Raw genomic sequence first — 22,490 nt, 5'->3', positions numbered from 1 at the left:
GATCCAACCGGCCATAGAAGCTCCAATTTCCGTGGGTCGCAAAGTGGAGCTTCTATGGCCGGTTGGATCTTCTCTGGCTCGTACTATCCCTTTATTTCGGCCAATTTCTACTATTTTTCCAGCGATCCGCGGTTCCTGGTAGAGGCTACCCCAACGGATGCATAAAGCCTTGGTCACAACCCGCCGTACCGTACGTGTTTCTGCGTGCTGTCTACGTGCAAAAACGTGGGCAAACGTAGGGCGTCCGTGCGTGGTGAGTACCACCTCCGTACGGAGTCCTACGGATTTGAGAGCACGCAGACACGCCGTAGAACTTTAAGTGCATGCAAAACTTTTCATGCGTGCGGTCTGCGGATTCACCACCCGTACGTGCGACGTGCGTACGTGCCCCGTACAGCCTATGAGCGTACAACGCACGTTTTCATAAAAACGTAGCAGGCGTGGCCTCCCAAAAAACGTACGGACAAAAAGCACGTAAGGCGGAATGTGACCAGGGCTTAAGGCAAAGAAAATGAGATTGAACTAAATATCCCCATGTTCCAACAACTTGATACCATGTAATCACACTGTGGAGTCTCGTCGTGTACGGTCTAGAATGATGACACTGGTCAACATGCCGAAAATGGGCAAAGATGTCTGTTGCCATGCCAGAACGTGGATGGCGGATAAACATGATAAGAGAGAAGACAATGCTGATTTACTAGTATTGTTTTTCGCCCTATCGCATTAGATTTGGAGTCTGCGGACGATGTCATCCATAAAATTTACTTGCTGTGGCCTTATTAGACATACTTGACATGTATCTCTGTTGTTTAGACAAAAACTCACAGATGTACCCGCCAGGCTAACCTTGGACATAATTACCAAATGGAAAAATAAAACCGTAGAGTTAGATGTGCAGGGCTCACTCCACAAAAAGTGGGACTTAGCAATAGCAGTTAATGTATACATGAAATGTTAGATGGCGACGTGTATCCCCTAAAGCAACCATTACCATATTTACCTGGCATTTAACCTGATTGTGGTAAGCCTCAATTGCCATGCAGTGTTGCTTTTCGTGTATGGCCCTGTTCATATGAAGTCAGTGAAGGCGCTTTACATGTGGTTTCCCCCCGAAGCCGGTTTCAAGTGGCCCCATCTGAACGCTCCAAATCACATTGAAAGCGCCTCGATCCCAAACCACTTCTAGAGGTGGTTTCAAATCGGTTTTCCCGCATCGCGATTTGCGTCTGAACGCAATGTGATTTCAATGTGACTTCGCCTGGTCATGGATTACGGGGTGACATTTCTTTATTTATATGCAATACCAAATTTTACGTGGCAGCAAATTAAAGACCAGTAATCGTCAAATAATGTGTCCGTTCTAGGATGAGCTTCACCGCCTCTGGCGGGACCACGTCGGCATTCGGCCGAGATACGCTGGGAGGGGGCACCAGCAACCAGGTCGTTGACCTCTGACATTAATAACACGCTACCTTGTGTGTATTCATCAAACAATAATGAATGCAGTTTCAGAGAATCATGATCGGGCACGGTTTGCAAGGAATGTATGGCACGTGGACCAGATGTGAGGAATGTGAGTTACCCGAATCGCGGTTCGGGTGGTTTCATATGAACAAGGCCTATGAAAACGCGCTACGTAAACCACAAGTCAGCGTGCAGGTGTGTGTAGGCATAATCATCAGCTGCCCTTCCCAAGCCTTCTGACCCCTTCATCATCCTTGCCAATTGGCATTAATGCACTACTCGCCCCGGCATAATGTTTGGGCTCTCTTAATTAAACCGCGCTCGCACGCCCCAGATTAGCCCGCTGCCGAAACACCGCACAATGACCTCTAGTGACCCCACGCTTGAATACAGGAACGACTGAATTCGAACACGTTAAAGTGGTATTATGTAAGATTTTTCCACTCTTTTAAACATCGTCGTTTTACACATGTTCTTGCACGATAAGCCAACCTGGGTTCATAATGACATTTGGGGAGTAAAAGATCAACGTCGTTGCGCCGCAAAAACGTGTTGGAAGCTGCCGAAGATACCCGAAAGAAAACCGCTGTTTGTTTACATTCTTTTTAGGAGCCTCCTGAAAATACAGCGGGCCTGGCGCAACTTATTCTCGCGCTGCGCTGAGTCGCAGGAAAAGCGAAATATCGACGCTTGAAAATGTTGAAAGTCATTGAAAATTATCTAGATGAGAAATTTTAAATCATCTATATATATATACAGTTTTGAGGCAAAAATCTTACATAATATCACTTTAATAAAGTTTCAAAACAATCACGTTGGTGGTCCCAAATCCAATGTTCTATCCATTGACCTGGATGTTCCCAATGGCTAGCTATAGTTGAGTCAATGTAGATTGAATCCTATCCATACATAAATACATATATACATACCAATTTTGAGTTGCTTTATTAATTCTTATGTTAATCAAATAGATATTTTGTTGCATATTTGTTTTCTATTATTTTGATTATTACTGTGATTTTGAGTTCAGTTTATTTTAGTCTTCAGTTAATTCTGCTGTATAATTCTAGTATATTCTATTGTTACATTTTGTATTATTTTAATTGAGTCCAGGAAGACTAGTTACTGATGGAGATCTCAATACGCCAAACTAAAGCAACCCAAACATAAAGCATTTACTGAATTATCCTACACAGGTTATGCTTCGGTCCCAATTGCGCCGGTGCCCGTCGGGGATGTAGCCCCGGCCGGCTCCCGCTGGACTCTGAAGCCTGGCGGGCACCGTTTGTTGTGGTCACAATTAAAAGTTTCCTTCAGTGGCATTTTGTCACCCTTATTGGTCGTTCTCCGGCGGGCACCCGGCAGGTACCCGGCAGCTTCTCTGACCCACGTTTAAATATAGAGTTCACGCTTTTATTGTGATCATTTCATCTGTGACGTCACACATTTTACCCGGGTTTACGAAGTACACACCTTTATTCTGTTCATCTGGTCTGTGACGTAACAAATGTGTCCCGGTGGAATGCCGGCAACCGGAGGGGTACCTGTCGGTGTTCTCACGATGAGGTCACGGCGTCTTTTTGTCAGCGGGGCCCGGGTAGAATTTAATTCAGAATTAAATTCTTCTCGGGTCCCCGCCGGGCCAAAAAATAGCCCGGTAGCCGCAGGGTGTCCGGCGGGGCCACGTAGGGGTCACGCCCGAAAGTGCCATAAAACAGCCCGGGAACTACCCGGCAGGGCCCCTTTTTTCAATTGGGACCGAAGCATTAACAGTTGCTAGTTGCTAAATATCCACAAAACGCAGCGATTTAGAGGCCCCCTCTCAGTAAACAACACGGGGAAAGGCTAACAAACGGCTTGGGTAATATCCCAGGGCCCGTGCGTGAAGATTGTACCACACCACGGTCGCCCTCGGCCATAATTTCCACCGTCACCTTTGGCCACCCTTGTCTTGAGTACGAAGAGACGGCATCTCTTTAATTGAACCGTGAGACAGGTGCTCCATCACCGCAGACCTTCCTCCGGAAGTCCCCTGGCTGATTGAACGCCAGGATTTCATATTAATCTTACCGGACAATGAGCCGTTTACTTTCATATCGGTTGACCCAGTTGTTAGGAGCTTGAGCAGGCGATGCATTCTACACTGCACGATATCTGTATGCACAATGTCATATATTCTATAGGAATTATTCTATGTGGCGTAACAGTTGCTTTCCTCACTTCACTCAGGTGTAAATGAGTACCTAGCTTCGGTTAGGGACATCCCTTGGACAGGACGTTAAATTGAGGTCCCGTGTTTGGGAGAGTCACACCCCACACACCGAACTTATCGAAAAGAGTAGGAGTCATTCCCGGTGTGAGTGGTTCAAACCTTACAGTCCGGTCTTACGCAGCTTGTACTTACATGTACAAAACTGGTGTGTTACACCTAAAAAGGCGGTTTACCGGTTATACGAAACAAACAAAGAAACAAACAAAACGAGGGAACTTTTTTTTAATTCCGATCTTCCAGGGTTCATACAGAAATAAAAACACATATGCAACAGATAACATGGAAAAAAACACACACTTTTGAAAGCCTAAAACTGTTGGAAGTTGAAATCTGGAATTGAACCTGCGTTTCACAGAGGTGTTCTTCGACTGAACCAGCAATTAATTTAACGCAGTCACAGAAAGGAACTTGTGGCGAACATACATATGACAATTACTATTTCGACGTGGTTTGCACTATGGTCGGGCTGTGCGAATTCGAATTCAAGTAGGACTGGGGGGGGGGGGCTATCTCCATTTCAGAAGCTGCGGTAACAGCACCGACGACTTATTACGAAGAAAATGCCCGTTATTTTATTTATTTAGTAAGATGATTATTATTTCGTGGTCAGTTATTTATTACTAAGCAAAACTCAAGCTTACTACTTTAACTGAGCCTGGTCGGTCTTTTTTTCTACACCATCAACTTACCTTGCAAACTAGTCCATACTCTTCAAGGCATATATAACTACTGCCCGTAAAGCAACGTAATCTGACTAGCAATACTCGTAAAGCAATGTAATCTATATTTTGTGCTGTAAATACAGATCTATATATCCAACAACAACACCCCTGGGTGTCTTCACGATGGATGAAATCAGGAACGTCATATTGCCTCCAGCCTTGACACAAAAAAAACAATAAAAAATCCTCCAAACTGACCTCGGTATCACCTTGGCCATGTTTTTACCACTTTGTGACCTCGGCACGTCAACACAAAACCCCGGGCGGAAATTGTACTTGACCTGACCTTGATGACATATCATTCATTCCTGATAGCCTCTTCAAAGTTCAATTACAGAAAGGCTGTATTATTCCCAGATAGACCGGCTCCAAGGGAGCAATTGTAACACATGGCTGACTTTTTCTCCGATTGCGTCAGGTTGTATCGGTCTCGCTGGAGTTGATGATAGCGATGAAGTGACTGGGTACTCGGGTTCACCCGAGGATACGGAGAAGGAACAATGGCCGTCTATTGATTTTCTCTCAGGTTAACAAGTGGGTCTGATCGCAGTCCTATAATTATGGACTGCCCTGGACACGGAATGGAGAGAGATACTGGCCCACAGGTCAAGCGAACTGACTTTTTGTTGGAAAGTGACACCTTATGGATGTCCAGAACAGATTGTAGCTACGTTTTGATTTGTATTAAGTCCCAGCAATTTGTACTTGGAGCTTGAGTTGGAATAACTATAGAAATGTGGCCATACCGATAGAGCGATGATGGTAATTCAACACCTCAGCATATTTAACTTGTTTTGCCTCATTTTACATGAGTTATTCTCGGTTCTTACTTTTAGTCAACCATGACTGAACGTGTCTTTGGTTTTTATGTAGTTTACTGTTACCCATGTTCTCTTTGTTTTTGAATTGTTTCATATTTCTTGAATAAAATTCTTGAAAAAAAAAACACCTCAGCGGATGGAGTTGAACAGCTTTCTCCCAGAGTTGGCAATGTATGATACATCCACGTAATTCTGCTCTGCCTGAAAGGCCTATACGACCGTACTCGATCAGTCATAGCAGCTACGGTGAACATACTCACAAATAACAACAGCCATAACCATGCATTTTCCGTCGTATATGGTGTGTATTCTTCATTATTTGGGACGCTGAAGTAGTGCATATCCCTTCAGTCGACCTATGAATGATAACTTCGCCACTGCTGGCAAATTCCAAGCATTGTGCGGAGGAAGAATGGAGTGTGGTCCAGATGCTTTATCATTTTGTACATCCGCTGCGCCTATTCTACACCATTATCCATCTGTAGATACCATACCATATACTAGACACGTTTTCACCATTAAGGCCACACCAAGTAAATTTTATGGATGACGTTCTTTGGAGACCCTAAATCTAATGCGAGAGGGCGAAAAAAAACAAGAAGGGCCCTAAAAAACAAGATGCCTAGATTAGAAATATACTAAGAGACGACAAATGTAAGGACACAAATTAAATGAGGTGACACAGTGTAACAAGCAAGAAATCTTTTATTCATCATCAAAATAAATTAAAACAGCAATAAATCAGGTGGAACGGCAGTTGTCGTCTTGTGCTTTGGGAAGATAGATGGAGCGGTCAGCAAGTTTCTTCAAATATGGCAGCATGTACCAAACTGAATTCCTAATGGAAGTCTTGCTTGATGCTTCATAAGCTTTGGTCCGTACAAACCTATTTGCGGCACTGTCGTGACTCTTTGGTCATAGTAACAGGAAGCGGAATTTCTTGGGTTTTTTTTCTGGGAACAGGTCAAAATCAATGCGCGCGCGGACGTCATCCATAAAATTTACTTGGTGTGGCCTAAACGTAGACTGGGGAAGTGCACACTTTGTGCATCTTATGCCATATACTGCGCTAGAAACACACAGAGTTGGAAAAGTACCTCAGGGATATTCTCTTGTAAAAGATAAATTTGATGCAATAGGCTTGATTCTTTTTTTTTTAATCTTTAAGATCTATTAAACCTTTTTTGTAAGTATACGTATAAATGAAATGTATGTGTAGAAAACAATTCTAATCGAAAGTTTAATGTCCGATGCACACAGTTACTTGTTACATTTTACTTACCTTGCGCCCTCCTCTTAATGAGATAAAGGGCTGGTCTAGGTGTACTTCAACGAGTCATCTTGTATATACATGTATATTGAAATAAAGATGATTTTAACCCCCCTGTTTCTGAAACTCAGTGGACGCTCGTATGCGTTGAATTATTTTTTCCACCGCGAAACATCGTTGTTCACTTTTAGACTGCAGCAAAAGATATATAATTATGTCTTTCTGATATACATTTGGAAAACAACAGCCTATAGAATATTGCGTCTTCCATATTTCATATACTACATTTGAATCAACTCCTGTTCTCAACATTATACTGTATCATTGTGACAGCCAGGCAAATCATGCTGTAAATAGAATCAGCTCTTCAAATCAAAAGTCGATGTACGTGTTATCCTTGAAACTGCAGGGATTTTTGTCCTGTAGGACGCTCTCAGTCTAAGCTTGATTGAGACCCTTTCCGGCAGGTAGCGTGTTCGGGAAGAAGCCGCGGGGATAGACACGGCATTAGTGCACACTGCATCCATCATCCAACCCTATCCTCCTCGCCTGTTGAGTCTAAAACTCCGCCTGTTGCATACAAAATATCCGTCGTGACAAACCGCTAGGAACGGGCTGGCAGGCAGCCAGGAACGGCTGAGGGCTTCCAGTGGTGGAATGTCACCCGGCACTGCGTATGTTTGGGATTAGTCCCATGGAAATGTACTAAATTAAAGGATTACTCTCACATGGGGAGATAGAGGTGGATTTCACAAGTTGGCTTCGATGTGAATTTGTTGAGGTAAGATATGGAGGAGGTGCGTTGAGGAGTGTTGGAGTGTGTCCTTACGTCTCGAGTCACAGACAGACTCCAAGACAATGAATAAAAGATTCCCCTTGAGTTAATAGTAAATGAATTAAAAGTTGCGGATGTACATGTATATTGGCATGTACATGTGATGATGGTAACATGTGACGCCCAGCTTACCACTAACTTATACCACTCAGTTACTCTCCAAGCTGAGGTTGTGGGGGAATGATCGTTACATTTTTATATATGGCCGTTTTTGGGGGCCGTTTTTTTTTTGGTCCTGACCCCAACCAACATATGACAAGACATATGGTCGGTGGCCGCGGACCTTCTCTGGCGAATGGATACTGCCTGGCCAATTTGATACTGTCTTTTTGCCACCGAGAGGGATCTGCTTGGAGATTACACTCAGTGGGAGGAGAGTCATATGGTAACGTTTGGGAGCACCACAACTGGACCTTACAGGATAGTCTCCACCAGACTCCTTAGCTTTGCAGGCTGAATAAATAGTAGAAATAGGCCTAAAAAGAATGTAGCTGGCTTGGGGAAATGGCCGGCCATCTACCCTGATCAGCTACATTTCTACGCCGATTTCTACTATTTAGGCCATGTTGATTTGATCATATGGATGACATCCTCCGGGAACCCCAAAATTGATGCGCTCGTGCGAATAAAAAAAAAGTTTTAAAAAAAAAAGTTGTTTTCATTATGAAATCTACGTGGTCATCAGGGTTGAACAAATGGGACAGAATATGGTTTGGCGAATAATCTAGTCTTCAAGTTCATTTCTTTACAATTTCGCCTTTCGTTTGATTTTGGCATTCTACGACATTGGTATGTTTTTTTTGTAACTTACGGTATATTTTTGCTCATTTTGCAACTGTTTTGTACGATTTTACAGTATGGTTGAAAACGTTTTTTTTTTTAAACGGCCGAAAATTCATGCGCGCGCGGATGTCATCCATATAATCAAATCAACATGGCCTTATTCAGCCTCCAAAAGAGTCTGGTGGAGACTACTTACTGGACCTGACACGGTCTGGCTGCTGTTAGATGACATATTGGCTTTCCATGGGTGCTCAGGAATACTAATCTTTACTAGGGAAACATCGTGAAATATAATGGGAACAGTAAACAGTTCTTCCTCTATTTTATAACAAAGTTTTAAACTGGAACAGTTGTTGAGACGAGGAATGTACAAACATGCACGTGCATGTATCAGGTTTATCTAAGGTGACAAACCTCGAATAAACCTAGCCTCTACCAGGCACCGCGGATCGCTGGAAAAATAGTAGAAATTGTCCGAAATAAAGGGATAGTATACCAGAGAAGATCCCGGGCCATAGAAGATCCAATTTGCGACCCACGGGAGCTTCTATGGCCCTGGATCTTCTCTGGTATACTATCCCTTTATTTCGGCCAATTTCTACTATTTTTCCAGCGATCCGCGGTGCCTGGTAGAGGCTAGAATAAACCAGCCTGCTGTTAGCTTTGACGCCTTTATATTCTTTCTTTGTTTTTATCTTTGTCGACATGCTCATCCTTTACAGTTATCATGGGTATTCAACGGGCGTCCCTGCCCAAAAGTTCGGGTCCAGCGGGTTCGAGATTTGTGGAGGGCATCCCGCTGAGCGACTAGAGAATGTCGATTTGGTATTTACAAGAGCCGCGCGATGACCTGGATCTACTGAAAGGGCTCGATGATCGATCGCTTGGCCCGTGCAAGCGGCAACGGGAACGTTCGCAATAACCTTGAAACTTGAACGGACAAGGCGTGAAGTGTTTTCAGAGAGTGTGAGAAATATATACAACCCCCTCTGATCACCGCTTAGTCTCTCGGTCGATACCCTACATGAGTTAAAAAAAGGTCTACCCGTGCTCTATGCAGAGCATAGGGTTAACGTTTTGTGCCCATGTCCATTTCCGTAGCCCTTGGACGACACACAGTTGTGCAGGGCACTACCACAGGGGGCTGGCCCGCTGGTAGTGCTGTGTTTTTGACCTTCCCACACTCTTCCTCATATGTGCTGAGTGCTAAGCAGAGAAAGAAGTGTGTACCATTTTTCAAGTCTTTGGTATGACCCGGCCGGGTTTGAACTCACGACCTCCCGGTTACAAAGCGAGCACTCTACCAATTGAGCTATTGCACCGGTACATGAGTTAAGAGTACAATTTTGAAGTGCCACTTGTATTTCAAGAGCTGCAAAATCACAGACCTTCGGCGGCAAGAAAGATGTTCCAAAGGTTTAGGTAGGTGTTTATCTAGCACTCTGGATGAATGAATGGGTGTTACGGTCTGACGGATAGACGGATACTCGCGAGCTCGGCTGAGATAAAGGAGACGTTTTAAAACCACTTAAGTACAGAGAAAAGATGAAAGTTACGTTTCAAAACCACTCAAGGTACCTGTGAAAAGTAAGGCTCTGCCTTGGTGGTGCGCTATGTATTAGCCAACCAATAAAAAATAATTGGTACTACCAATACGGATAAAACTCAATTGGCACAATAAAACGGGGCCCTGGAATGGTTCAAGCAATTCCTAAACTTCATAAAAAAGTTATCACGATTGAAACTGGCAAGCTGCCAGAGACATGGATTTAAAAGTTAGTAAGATATCTGATCGTGAATACCAATTCGTGCCTTTGTTGCCTCGAAACCTCAACGAACTTGACTTCTGCCGATAACGCCTTTGACAATGACCGATAATTCTGTCTCGGGGTTGCCTTCTAGGCATCTATGACCATGGTTAATACAAAGTCAAAGAAAGGTGCTTTGCATGTAATCAATGTGATCCTACGTGATTGTTAATTCAATGAAGATGCCTTTCTCTAATGTAGTAGTCGTCATATTATCTTTTAGAAAATCTAAATGTTTGGTTCTGTCTGAAGGCGGTTTGATTTTGAATAAATCAGTTAACCTGACAAATTGAAGGTAGAGACGAACGCATTTTTCGACAGATATGGGTCAGGTTCACTCAACTCCGTCGTTTATCATTCGGGATATTTTTTTACCTGCGCTGCATTTATCGATTTCCTGCCTTTCTCGTCTGAGGAAAATGAATATAAATCAGCATCACACCGCTTTATGACCTGCGAGGATCGGGACAAATGAGCGACAGACCAGAGGCCACGGCCGCAGTTGTGAGCACGTGATACCCACACAACGGTCATGGCGTCCTAACGTGTCTCACACGTGATCACCACGTGATGTTAACACGTGATAATCACGTGGTGTTCCCACTGATAGAAATGTAACCACTCGCATCTTGGTGTATTCAGTGTAGCCCTGAGATGTATATACATGTATATCCATAACGTTTCACATTCAGTCTGTGCTTTTGAAATATGGTCTAAATCTGTTAACATGCTAATTTTCCAGCAAGACTCGTATTCTACGATTATCTGGATACAAGTAGACTAGGCGAGTCTGATGCAATTTTCTGGCAGAGAGAGAAGACCAGGGACTCCGTGCACCTTGCATTATGCACGTGTCAGAAGAGATCGAAACGTATTACCGTCTTACCCCAAGGGTTACCCTGAGGATTACTCTACAGCGTACCTGCTTAATATTGCATAGTCCTGTTAAGGCTTTTGCAAACAGGAATGGTTTTAGGAAGTAAAGGTCAACCGTGGATAGGCGGCCGCATTGCTCATCCGGTAACTGAAATCAATGAAAACTATCACAAGGACTATAAAGACACCACCAACTGTTCTATACCCGTGCGGATTCCTTTCTTCAAACGTTGAAAATGAAATCAAACTAAATACTGCCTTTTAGCTGCATAATATTACATGATTTTGCACGTGATATGAATATTTATTTGCCTATTTTCTTTCCGGAATGAAATCGAAATCAGCAGCTAAACAGAATGACAGCTTTAAAGTAATTTGAACAATTTGTCTTCTTCACACCTTCATAGCTATATATCTTTCTATGAATAAATCATTGAGTTATGTAATTATTGTGAAGGAAGTTTAGAAAACAACGGTGCCAGATTCTGTTATAGTTTGACTGAAATACATTATCTTAAGCATACGTCGATGAAGGTTAGACATCCAGGTAATACGATACGCCAAAAAGCAGTTACTCAAGCAACTGGATATGATTTTGGAAACGTCAGACGTTTCAGCTAGTATCCACTAGCTTTCGTCAGTGACTGAGAGACCAGAGGAGAAATGCAGGTTTATTGATTGATATGCACATAAAGTGAAGACAATTTTATATCAAAGCATATCAATCAATAGTTTGTGCTTATAAACCTGCATTTCCTCTCTGGTCTCTCAGTCACTGACGAAAGCTAGTAGTAACTGCTTTTTGGATTATCTTAATCAACTTGTTGGAATAGTTGCACATACTTAAAATTTATAAAAATGAGGGAAATGTCACAGGTATGACATGTAATAAAGGGTGACAGGTTGCCGTATGAGTTCGTCACATTTTGTCAACAATGTTAAACAATACTTATCGCGGATTGCAGGCATCTCCCGAAGGCATAACAGATTAATTTACAGTAGCAAAGAGACAAACTTACCGATAGAATCTTATCAATTACGATACCCTGGGTACTCAGGTATAGTACAGACGTTTTAGTACTGTCACTGAGTGAGACACGTTCATACATAGTACACAGCAATGATTGATGCTATCTGAGATGTCAGGCTTGGATCGAGTCCAAAATCTCGTACAAAAACCAAAGTTATCTTCCAACCGTGTCTGCCGTGATGGAATACCGAAGCGCCGGGTCGTTGCTTCGACTCATCCGACTCGGAGAAAGACATTTAAAAATCGCTCTTTGCCTAATAAATGATCCCCTGGCACGGGCATTGCATCTGAACTTTAGAGAGTTCTGTGGAGAAAATGTCGTGGCGAGGAAACCTGGTACGATGTACCGGAACGACAAAGTTAAAGACATGATATCTAAGGACAACGCTACCGAAAAGGGTTCTATTCCAGTGGTACAACAGCGTAAATGTTGCGAGTCAACTCAGAGCAAGCCACGGGACGTAGAGAACTTTGCAGAGAATGTGATTTCTGTTCACAGTAAGACAACAACGAGCAAATGAATCACATCCTAGTTTCCTAGAACAAAACAAACTAAGGGCAACATGCCATCAGAATGATAAAGGGTATCAACGAGTACAAGGAACAGTAAAAAAAGGTCATAGTTCTCTGGCTATCACGATCAGCGTAGCCCACAGATCTCTGCCTCCATTCCTTTCCGCATGAAGTTAGTGCAATGGGCCCTGTCCTTTGTGCTGAAGTTAGCGCGCGGTGTTATCACTATGGATTCAAGCTTCTCAAACCGGTTCACATGTTATTCATTCACATAGAAAAAGGTACAGGACATGGTGGTGCCGCACTCAAGTGGAAAGCACTTATGTTGACGGCACCACTGAAATAAATACATATAATAAAGAAAAAACAAACGCAACTTTAAGACAGGCAAAACAGTGAATACAGGAAATTCAAGAGCGCAGTTCCGGTTCCCCACCCAATGATAAATGATGGCAAAGAGGACACAGTACATAGATAACAAAGGGGGAAATTGAAATCTTTTAAAAACGTTCTGATGTGGTGATAAAGTTTTGGGCAAGTAATAATATACAGGACTACCACGGAGTAGAAGGTCAGTTTTTGCGTTGTCAGAAAGAGTTGTAAAATCTAGGGTGCATGTGGGCGCGCTGTACGTTGTACCAAAACTATTTTCGCTGCCACATCCGAGTATCCAGGATCTAGAGCTACTACTGTAGCCTCTACGGTCTCCGTCCACATCCCAAAAGCTGTCAGGGATATGCCAGAACACGCACAACACTTGTTAGACGCTCAGCTGCTCTCCAATGCATTACAAACAAAGGCAGTAACTTTCTTTTGTCTAATTGCAGTTATTGAGGCCGGTGACACCACTACAGCGACATTTTAACTTATTTTTACAGCCTTTTGCGACTTGTGCTTTGTAATCATACGCGCGTTTTATCAGATTTTTTTGGCGTCAAGGTGTTTCCAGCAATCACAGAACAGAGTAGGCTAAATAGAGAGGAAGCGATAGGTCACACGACGTATTTTAAGTATGGAATTTAAGCTAGCTTTAATTGTTGTGTATATAAGCAAGTAGGTCTATGTGTTGTTGTATATAACTGTAGCTATTAAGTTAACCTTGTAATTGATTATATTTCATCTTTTAAATGTAATGTTAAAGGACTCCAGGAAGACTAGTAAACAAACATTGTATTACTAATGGAGATTCCTAATAAACACAAACATAAACATAAACACGACTCGATTAAATCCACCATTGTGATATTAACGCATAGGTGTCGTGAATCTGTACAAGGAGGTGGGTGTTTCACAGTTAGCATACCCACGAGACCACTTTAGGTTTGATAAACCGCCTGCTGCAAAGGGTGACTCGGGGACCAGGTTCTTTCCTATAGTCAGGAGCGATAAGTTTAACAACGCCGTAAAAAACAATCAGGTTTTTACGACATCGTGCCCATTTGCGGTAGATGCAGTCATTTGGATCGCCGGCAACATCCATTTCTATTGAATAATGGTCTTTCTATTCACTCTGGTAATCAATTCTGGGGCTTGGCAATGATTTACGTTCGCTTTCAGGAGAAATTACAGACTGTCCTGGCTAGCCAGCAATGCCATTATGGTCTTAAAAGGGGTAGGGAATTTTCCCGACCAGCCTCGTAACCCCTGCTTCTCCTACTGGGTCAGTTAGTCCTCACTACTTGTGAGGATGTTTCTGACTCAGGGAGAAGAGTTGCTGTTACAGTTCTATACCTCTAGCTCTATGCCTAGAAGTGGCCAAAAATTGGCCTTGCATTGAGCGACACCGTTAAAAAAATGCTGGAATCTATCCCTGCGCGGCTTCAGTAATGGAACACAATATCACCGCCAACATGCCTCTTATCCTTTCCAAAGGAGCTCTCAGGAGTTCAGTTGCCTTTCTTACTGCGGCTGTAATTTGCACTTAGATTGCAGTTGTATGATGTGGGCAATTAAAAACACGATTTACAGGCCGCCAGTGTGAGAGACTAGTGGACTATCGGCGCCGTGAGAGTGGTCCATCCAAACTAAGCGCTATCATCAATATAGGCAACCTGCGGGGTGATCTATATATACGATCGTGGGGAGACAACTTTACATGTTGAAAAAGCTTTGGACTTATCCTATAGATTCGTGTTAAACCTATACCTGTATCTATGCATTGTTCACAAAATGTGCATTGTTCACAACGTGTGTGGTGATCTATATATACGATCTTGGGGAGACAACTTTACATGTTGAAAAAGCTTTGGACTTATCCTACAGATTCGTGTTAAACCTATACCTATATCTATCCATTTTTTGTTCACAAAATGTATTGAGTAGCTACATGTATATATACGATCGTGGGGAGACAACTTTACATGTTGAAAAGCTTTGGAGTTATCCTACAGATTCGTGTTAAACCTATACCTATATCTATCCATTTTTGTTCACAAAATGTATTGAGTAGCTACATGTATATATACGATCGTGGGGAGACAACTTTACATGTTGAAAAGCTTTGGACTTATCCTATAGATTCGTGTTAAACCTATACCTGTATCTATGCCCTGTTCACAAAATGTATTGAGTATGCCTTTTCTCTATACAAAGACTATGTACAATCCATGTCACTGTACTGGTAGATGCCATTTCTCGCTACCATTGCATCTGATGATAGAGTTGTGTACTGTTATTCCGATATAACATTATAAGATTAAAAGAGATTATTAGGCTAAGTTGGGTTGTTCCAGCCGGATTAAGGGTTAATCGTTTGTTTTAACGTTCCGTGATTATCTTGTCTAACTACATATTACGTTGTATCTGACGTGACGAGAATGAAAATCATCGCCAACAATTAAATGATAGGTGCAGTTTTAAAGACCGGAGAAATATAATCACTACCGGTCCGTCAGTGTCATATGTTTGTGATAGAGTATGACATTATCTGTAACTATCTATACTAAACGTCGATGAAGGTTAAACATCCAGGTAATACGATACGCCAAAAAGCAGTTACTCAAGCAACTGGATATGCTTTTGGAAACGGTCAGGCGTTTCAGCTAGTATCCACTAGCTTTCGTCAGTGACTGAGAGACCAGAGGAGATAATAGTGATCTATACTAAATATCCTCGTTGAAATTGTATCATCATATGATGTAGACTCGGTAAACAGAGGCTTATGAATATGATAAGTAACTCTGGCCAAGGATCAGTAACCAGCAAAAATACAGTTCATTCATCAACGTGTGTAATGAATGCGTTGGTGCCGCCACACAAGGGAGCTACGGAGGTGATCAGCGCGGTAGAATTATGTGGGACCCGCACACATCCAACAACACTCGTCTTCAGTCACTGACAACATGCACTCTATAAAATTGAACACGGCAAGAAGTGGATTAAAACCTACTAAAGGAGACGGCTACATCGGTTTGCCTGCCTGCCAACCCACATTTATTATTTTTATTTTATTTTATTCACATGGATTTTTCAGCATTGGATAGGAAGCACTTGTTGTGCTTATGTAAATCCGCTGCTCATAAAACATAATACAAATGTAAACATAAAGATGACATAAAGTATAGCATTAACATAAAATAAAAGTGGCTGGCGCACCAATACCTAGCATAACATTATTGAGATTGGTCAAATCTTCCAGAGTGGTGGATATAGTTAAACACAATATCAAAGATACGGCAGTTGGTAGGGTAAGGGAGGCTGGGGCTACCTGTAAGAAGTAAAGTACATAATGTGGCGTCATTTACGTTGAGTGGGTCGGAAGGAAGTATGTTTTCAAGATGAAGGCAAGATATGGATAACAACATTTTGGTCCTTTCAGTATCATAACATTTGCAGTGTAATAAATAGTGTTCTGGTGTCTCATTTGGATGCCCACATTTGTACTCTCTCCAACCATTTGTGCTGACGAAGAACAGAGGCAGTCTGGTACACCTAAAGATGCGCATGCTGCAATTGGCCATGTCAACAACAGGAAAAAAACTCGAATAACAGGGGCTGGCTGGAAACCGTTTGGAACGTAATAATTTGTACAATTTTATGATGATACGGCTCAACGTACGTAACTGCTTGGATTTTGAATGGTGATCACAAATATCTAATGTGGTGATAAAACTTCAATGGAATGAACGACTTCTGATGTCTTTTCAAGAAAGCTTAGTCCGGCGATTTTTAAGGCAAGAAAGTTGATAAGTCTGCAACACACTTATAAAAATGTTTGGTAACACAAATCCATGACATGAGAATAAGAGTATATAGAATATAAAAGAAAAATCAACATCAAAACTTTGGAATATGAAACACGCGACAACAAGAGTTTAACTTATGAAATAGAGGGTGATGATCTAGGTGGGAGGATGTTGGTCTGTGCAGAAGCCCATCAACAAATAAAAACAGCGAAGAAATAAAACTCTTATATTATTGACATACATCGTTTTTATCCTAAGAACACAACAACAGCTTACATGTTAGTAGGGTTTCATAACACATTGCAACGCTGAAGGTATCTCTTTGGAATAGACGCTGTATCTATCTATATATATGATAAAGAAAGCTGAACTCGATATACGCCAATTGAAGTGAAAGAACACTATGCCAGGTGGATACAATTAAAAGCTATCTTAAGAGGATTAAAATTATCTCCAAATAGAAGGTATCAAACGTGATCAAATATCTCTAATACTGTCGGCGGCTGCCTGAAGAATTGATAATAGTTCTTCAACAAAAGAAGTCGATGATATGAAAAGGAATCTCCTGAGCATCTACTGGAATTTCAATATAAATGCTAACAATTCGTTCTGATTATCGCTAATGTTCCTTTGTTAGGAAACATCAATAACTAGGTTAAGCGTGAACTTTAGATAAACCATTGTCTATGTACAAAGGAGAACATCCAGTAAGAAATGACATACCGCTGACGAAGAGCCCAATCACCAACAGCACGTAGAGAAGCATCCTGCCGTTCCCCTGTCCCGACGCCAAATGCACTTGATCCGTGAAAGCAGCGGGGGTAATTTGACAGCAGATATGGGTATGAAATGCTATCTATGCGCGGCACAATGGCGCACAGCGGCCCTCATCATCTTTAACAGATGGCCGCCGACGTCATTCCCCAATACGCCACCGGCAATGCTCAATATTTCGGACAGTCCGTGAAAATTGCGGCGTGCTTCCCTCTTTTGTTGTTGCCACACGGTCTAAATTCTTCATGTGGCCTGCGGCAAGCAAGACGCTGGCTCGAAGGCAGACGATATCGGCTCGCCGCGGGACGATCTCGTCAGCCGTCGTCAACTGTCGTCTGCGAATCTAGCAATCAAACGAGTTGGCGGGAAATCCGCGGGAACGTGCAACGATCCTGTTGCACTGACTGAGAGTGACGTTGCAGTGCGTAGGTGAGAGGTACTCTGCTAGAGTGTTTGGTGGTGGTGGGTGTGAGCTACATACTGATGCAGTCTGCCCTGCTATCCCAGGTCCTGAGGGCCTGCTCTGGGGTAAGTCATGTGAAAACTCACGGCGCGATCCTGACACGCCAGGAATCGGTCAGGTGGTCGGGCGGTGTCGGCCAATGGGTGCCGCCGCGCTATTTCATCTTCCGGGGCGGTGATGAATGAGGCGCACTCTGCACCCAAACTAGCCCACAAATGTCAGCAGAAAATTAAAAACCCTCCGAGGCATTTATGACAATATGGCCCGCCTTACTCCTCCATACGTGCGCGTTCCTAGTTAAGCCCGGAAGAACAGGGGTTGCCGCGGCTTTTGGATGATGTTTCCGGCCCGTGAATGTTCAGCGGAACTAGTGCGGTTAGTCCCCGGGGACATTTTATGTGATCACGGCTGCCCCCATGCGCGGCCCGCCCCGTGAAGAGGGCGGCCAACCGAAGGTGATAACGACCTGATGAATAAATGGATACCGGCTCAGACCGGATAGAAAAAACTGATGACCTGTGACGACTGGCTCTGATGATAGATTTCTCACCGATCTCACAGTAAAGCCCAACATATCTACAGTATATACAAACATCTATTTTATAGACATACGTATAATTCAGCAGCTATTAGGTACATTATTGAGTTTATTGTGTTTGCAATTGTCTCCTGGTGTGAATTTACGGGTAAGGCCTTAATTGCATTCGCAAGTAGTTATTATGTATTTGTTAGAAGGGCGCCTGGGAGTGGGCGTGATTAAATGAGAACGATGTGTGTTTGTAGACAATACACTGGACTAGAAGTTGCGATACGACTTTCTCTAGAAGATAAAAAAGGCGAAGCTCGAAGCTGTCTCAGCGTATGTGGTTCATACCGTCGGTGTTTGGAATCTGTATTAACATAATTATTCTCACTAATAATATATGGATGACATGGCGCATTAAATTAAGGTTATAAGGTTATGATGATAAGGTTATCTTTGAGATCGCAGAAAAGGCTGATTTTGCTATTTGCTATGATATATGTCGGCCTGATATGATGCTATCATATACTACATGGGCAGAACTTGTGGTACACATACAGCACTACAGTGCATCAATATAACATTTTCACTAGATTGGACGTATGTATAACAACAACAATTGAGATCATTTTCATCTTCCGAGTTTGTCTAGAACAAAGCGATCCTTCCCGTCTTCCGCCAGTCGTATCTTGCAAATGATCCAATTACGAAAAAGGCAGGTATTCAATTTGGTTAATTAACCTGACATGAAGACGGATAGACGTCTAGATTTGACCGGACGTCAGTTTTCGGGGGCGAGGTGGTCCAATGGTGAAAGATTTTCAATGTGCAGGCAGATGTAGGGTTATTCTTTTTCGTGTATTTCGTTACAGTTTTAGACCTCTTTCTAGGAAAGAATTGAAAACACTTAAAGTGGACCCAAGTTCTGTTTTAAGATGAAAACATTAATCTCTAAGCAGATCTTTTGGTGCCTACAAGGTAGTATCTAATTTTCCAGACACTGGCTGGGCAGTATCCAATGTGTTTTATATCCAACCGGTTTGGCTGTACAAAAAAGAAAGCCCGACACCAGTACAAGAAAGACAGCGTGACTGGACAATGACTGGACTAGACAATTTCTACTTTTTGTTATTATCATTATCTATTAATGTTATTGGTTTCTTACTGTTTTTCCTTTATTATTATTATTACCATTATCATTATTTATTGTATCCCTATTTTACTGTTTGTATGTGACTGTTGTGTTTTGTTTGCAAAACAGGGCCCCATTGAAAAGAAGTGTCATCACTTAATGGGCCACCCTGTATAAAGATGACAGAAAATAAATAAAAATTAAAAATTAACGTCTAAAACACGTCAAGAATAAGCCTAAACATCTGCTTGGAGAGTATAAAATATCGCCTGTGTGAAAACTGGGCTTAACTTGGAATGAAAAACTGGGAACTTTGTGAAGTGTTTTTAGAGTTACGATTGTTGGCAAAATGTCCTGCCATTTCGCCAGACCATTCTCCGGCTTTATAGCCGTGAAATAGTGCTGTAGTTTTAGCCGTGCATTGTTGCAACCATCCCAGATATTAGGCCACAGCAAGTAATTTTTATGGATGACATCAGCGCGCGCATTAATTTTCGCCTGATTTTAGAAAAAAAAAGAAATTTTGTTGCCCTCTGACAGTGGTCAACATGCCGAAAATGGGCAAAGATGTCTGTTGCCATGCCGGGAGGCAGATAACTGAAGAGAGGAGACAAAAAAAGGCTCTGATTTAATGTTTTGTTTCTTACTTTTATGCAGTGATATGTGATGCTGGCTGTGTATATAATGTTCGCATTGAATAAAAACCATTTGTACAATGATTGAGTCAACATTTTAAAATGTAGGAACCTTGTTTTTTCGGCCCGCCTTGTTTTTTTCGCCCGCTCGCATTAGATTTGGAGTTGGAGGAGGATGTCATCCATAAAATTTACTTGTTGTGGCCTTAGAGATATAGAATAGCCTTTTCCGGTGAATTATGCTACGTTTACAATTACTGCTCGCTGACACATTTTACCGTAACCTTTCCTTGACTTTCTTGACGTCATGCTTTATCTCACGGTAGCGGTTATACTTAAAATTGAAGTACGTTTTCCAAAAAAGGTAATAGTACAATTCTACGAAGGGGGCATCACGCTAAATTCAGTAGGACCACGCGCCTACGTATACTATTACGCCAAATTCCTTATGGCCATTTTGCTACGAATTACTAGGATACAAAAACTTTCCTTTTGAATTATGGAATATCAAAATATCTTGCCTGCAGCTTACACGGAAAAGGGACATGCATCCATCCTTCTATATCATTATGATAACATGGGATTTTTATGAAAATCCCAAATTAGGAGGGTTGATTTCGCCATGTTCCAGGTCAACAGATGCAGACTGACTTGGAGCAGCCACTGGGAATCAAAGGACAGAAAATTAAGCATATCGTAAACTAGATCTGACGTTTGCCTATCTGTTATTGAAAAGGCTGTAGACCAGTGCTAGACTGTAGCTTCTTATTACGCAAGGTTCGATATTTTATTTGATATGTCGGGAGTCGACGCATACAAAACCCACATCGGACCATTAAGCAATTATTTGGCAGGCACCAAATTGAATTTGAGTATCTCTGGGGAGGATACGATGGTCGCAGAGTTAATGAAACTTCGGGGGAATATCAGGCCCAGTGATCGTTATCTGAACGCCAGGCAGATATTACAGACAGGTTCTGTGACGGGCATGTCATTAGGAATTTCTGTTAATTCATTTCAGCTTTATTATTCTACACATATTTGTTTGTTTGTTTGTTTGTTTGTTTGTTTGTTTGAGCCTTTATTTCAACTCGATCTGTAACTGTGTTACATGCTCTAATCGGCCACTATTTCGGCCGCTTTTCATAGAGGTCGAGCGTGGAGGAGTGTCAGGGGGTCATAACATAAATACTACTTGCTCACAAATGAAAACAAAGTAATAATTTTTATACACAAGGTAACTCACACAAAGTAAATAAATAAACAAAATGGCAATAACTAATAAATAACTCATAAGTCGTCGTGTCCAAAGTCGTCAAAGTCAAAGTCAGTTACGATACTAGCAGTCTTTTAAAGGTGCCAAGAGTAGGTGCTGCTCTAACATGCTGCGGAAGAGCGTTCCATACAAGAGAGCCAGAGTAGGCTAGGGATCTCCGGTATATTTCTCTTAATGGCATCGGTACCGCAAGGAGATCAGTCGCGCTTTGTCTGGTGCATGTGTAAACGGCCAAGGGAAACAGGACAGTCCTTGCAATGCTCCCTGACCAAATTAAGATGAAATAACAAGAGGGCATATTAATGAATACCAACAGAATAACGATAATAATAATTGTAACAAAACTGCTAATAACAATGATGATTATAACAAAAATTAACAATGGACAACAGACAATTGAAACAATACTAATAAGACAATAGTAATAACAATATAAAAATACACTAGCTCAGGAGTAGTAACAAGAAAAAACGCCTACAAATAATTCTATCACGGGCAAATTCAGAGGTCATTGGGTATTTCTGTTGAGAGTTGAATGGCAAGTAGGGATGCATTCCTAAATTTAACCCCAGCGAGGTCAAGTAAATTACAACCAACCCATTGCAAGCTCTAAACAAGAGTTCTGAGATCTCATACCTCCATGAAATACGGGCTTGCTTTGTCATACTTCATTTCAACATGTCCTCATTAATTATGCAAATAACCTCTACATTAACATAATATATTCATAGTGGTGCTAACCTTTAAGTAACTTATACATGTCACGAGGTATAAAATTAACATCATTCACCAATAAGGAGTCACAAAATGTTCACATTAATTATGCAAATTAGGTAACCATTTGCATCATTGGTATCTGTTGATGTTCCGCCTGCCACAGATTAAATAGATTTTTCATGGAGGTAAAAATGCCTTCAAATATGCAAATGGCGTCTTTTTATGATACACTGAGGAGGAATATATAAACAAACCAATAATGATTCAAATTACTATCAACTGCAAGTACCATAATGAGTTATTTTGAGTAGATCAATGATTCCTCTTTGATATACCATTCATTACTATATTACATTTGGGTACGTTAATCCTTTTGAGAGTACCACTAG

At 41.8% G+C, this 22,490-nt stretch overlaps 1 protein-coding gene across 2 annotated transcripts in view; it reads right to left on the bottom strand.

The window, feature by feature from the left end:
- Positions 1-18,193, bottom strand: part of LOC109476032 (neuronal acetylcholine receptor subunit alpha-4-like) — a 42,224-nt gene extending 24,031 nt beyond the window's left edge. For both annotated transcript variants that reach the window (XM_019776849.1, XM_019776850.1), the window contains exon 1: positions 17,305-18,193. In XM_019776849.1, coding sequence (XP_019632408.1) covers positions 17,305-17,347 — 43 coding nt within the window. In that variant the 5' untranslated portion in view covers positions 17,348-18,193. The remainder of the gene's footprint in view (positions 1-17,304) is intronic.
- Positions 18,194-22,490: the final 4,297 nt, after the last annotated feature.

Source organism: Branchiostoma belcheri, unplaced genomic scaffold, assembly GCF_001625305.1.
Source record: "Branchiostoma belcheri isolate BF01 breed outbred unplaced genomic scaffold, Haploidv18h27 scaffold36, whole genome shotgun sequence".
Classification (NCBI taxonomy): domain Eukaryota; kingdom Metazoa; phylum Chordata; class Leptocardii; order Amphioxiformes; family Branchiostomatidae; genus Branchiostoma; species Branchiostoma belcheri.
Note: the sequence above shows the minus strand (reverse complement) of the source record. Positions and strands in the feature narration are given on the sequence as shown.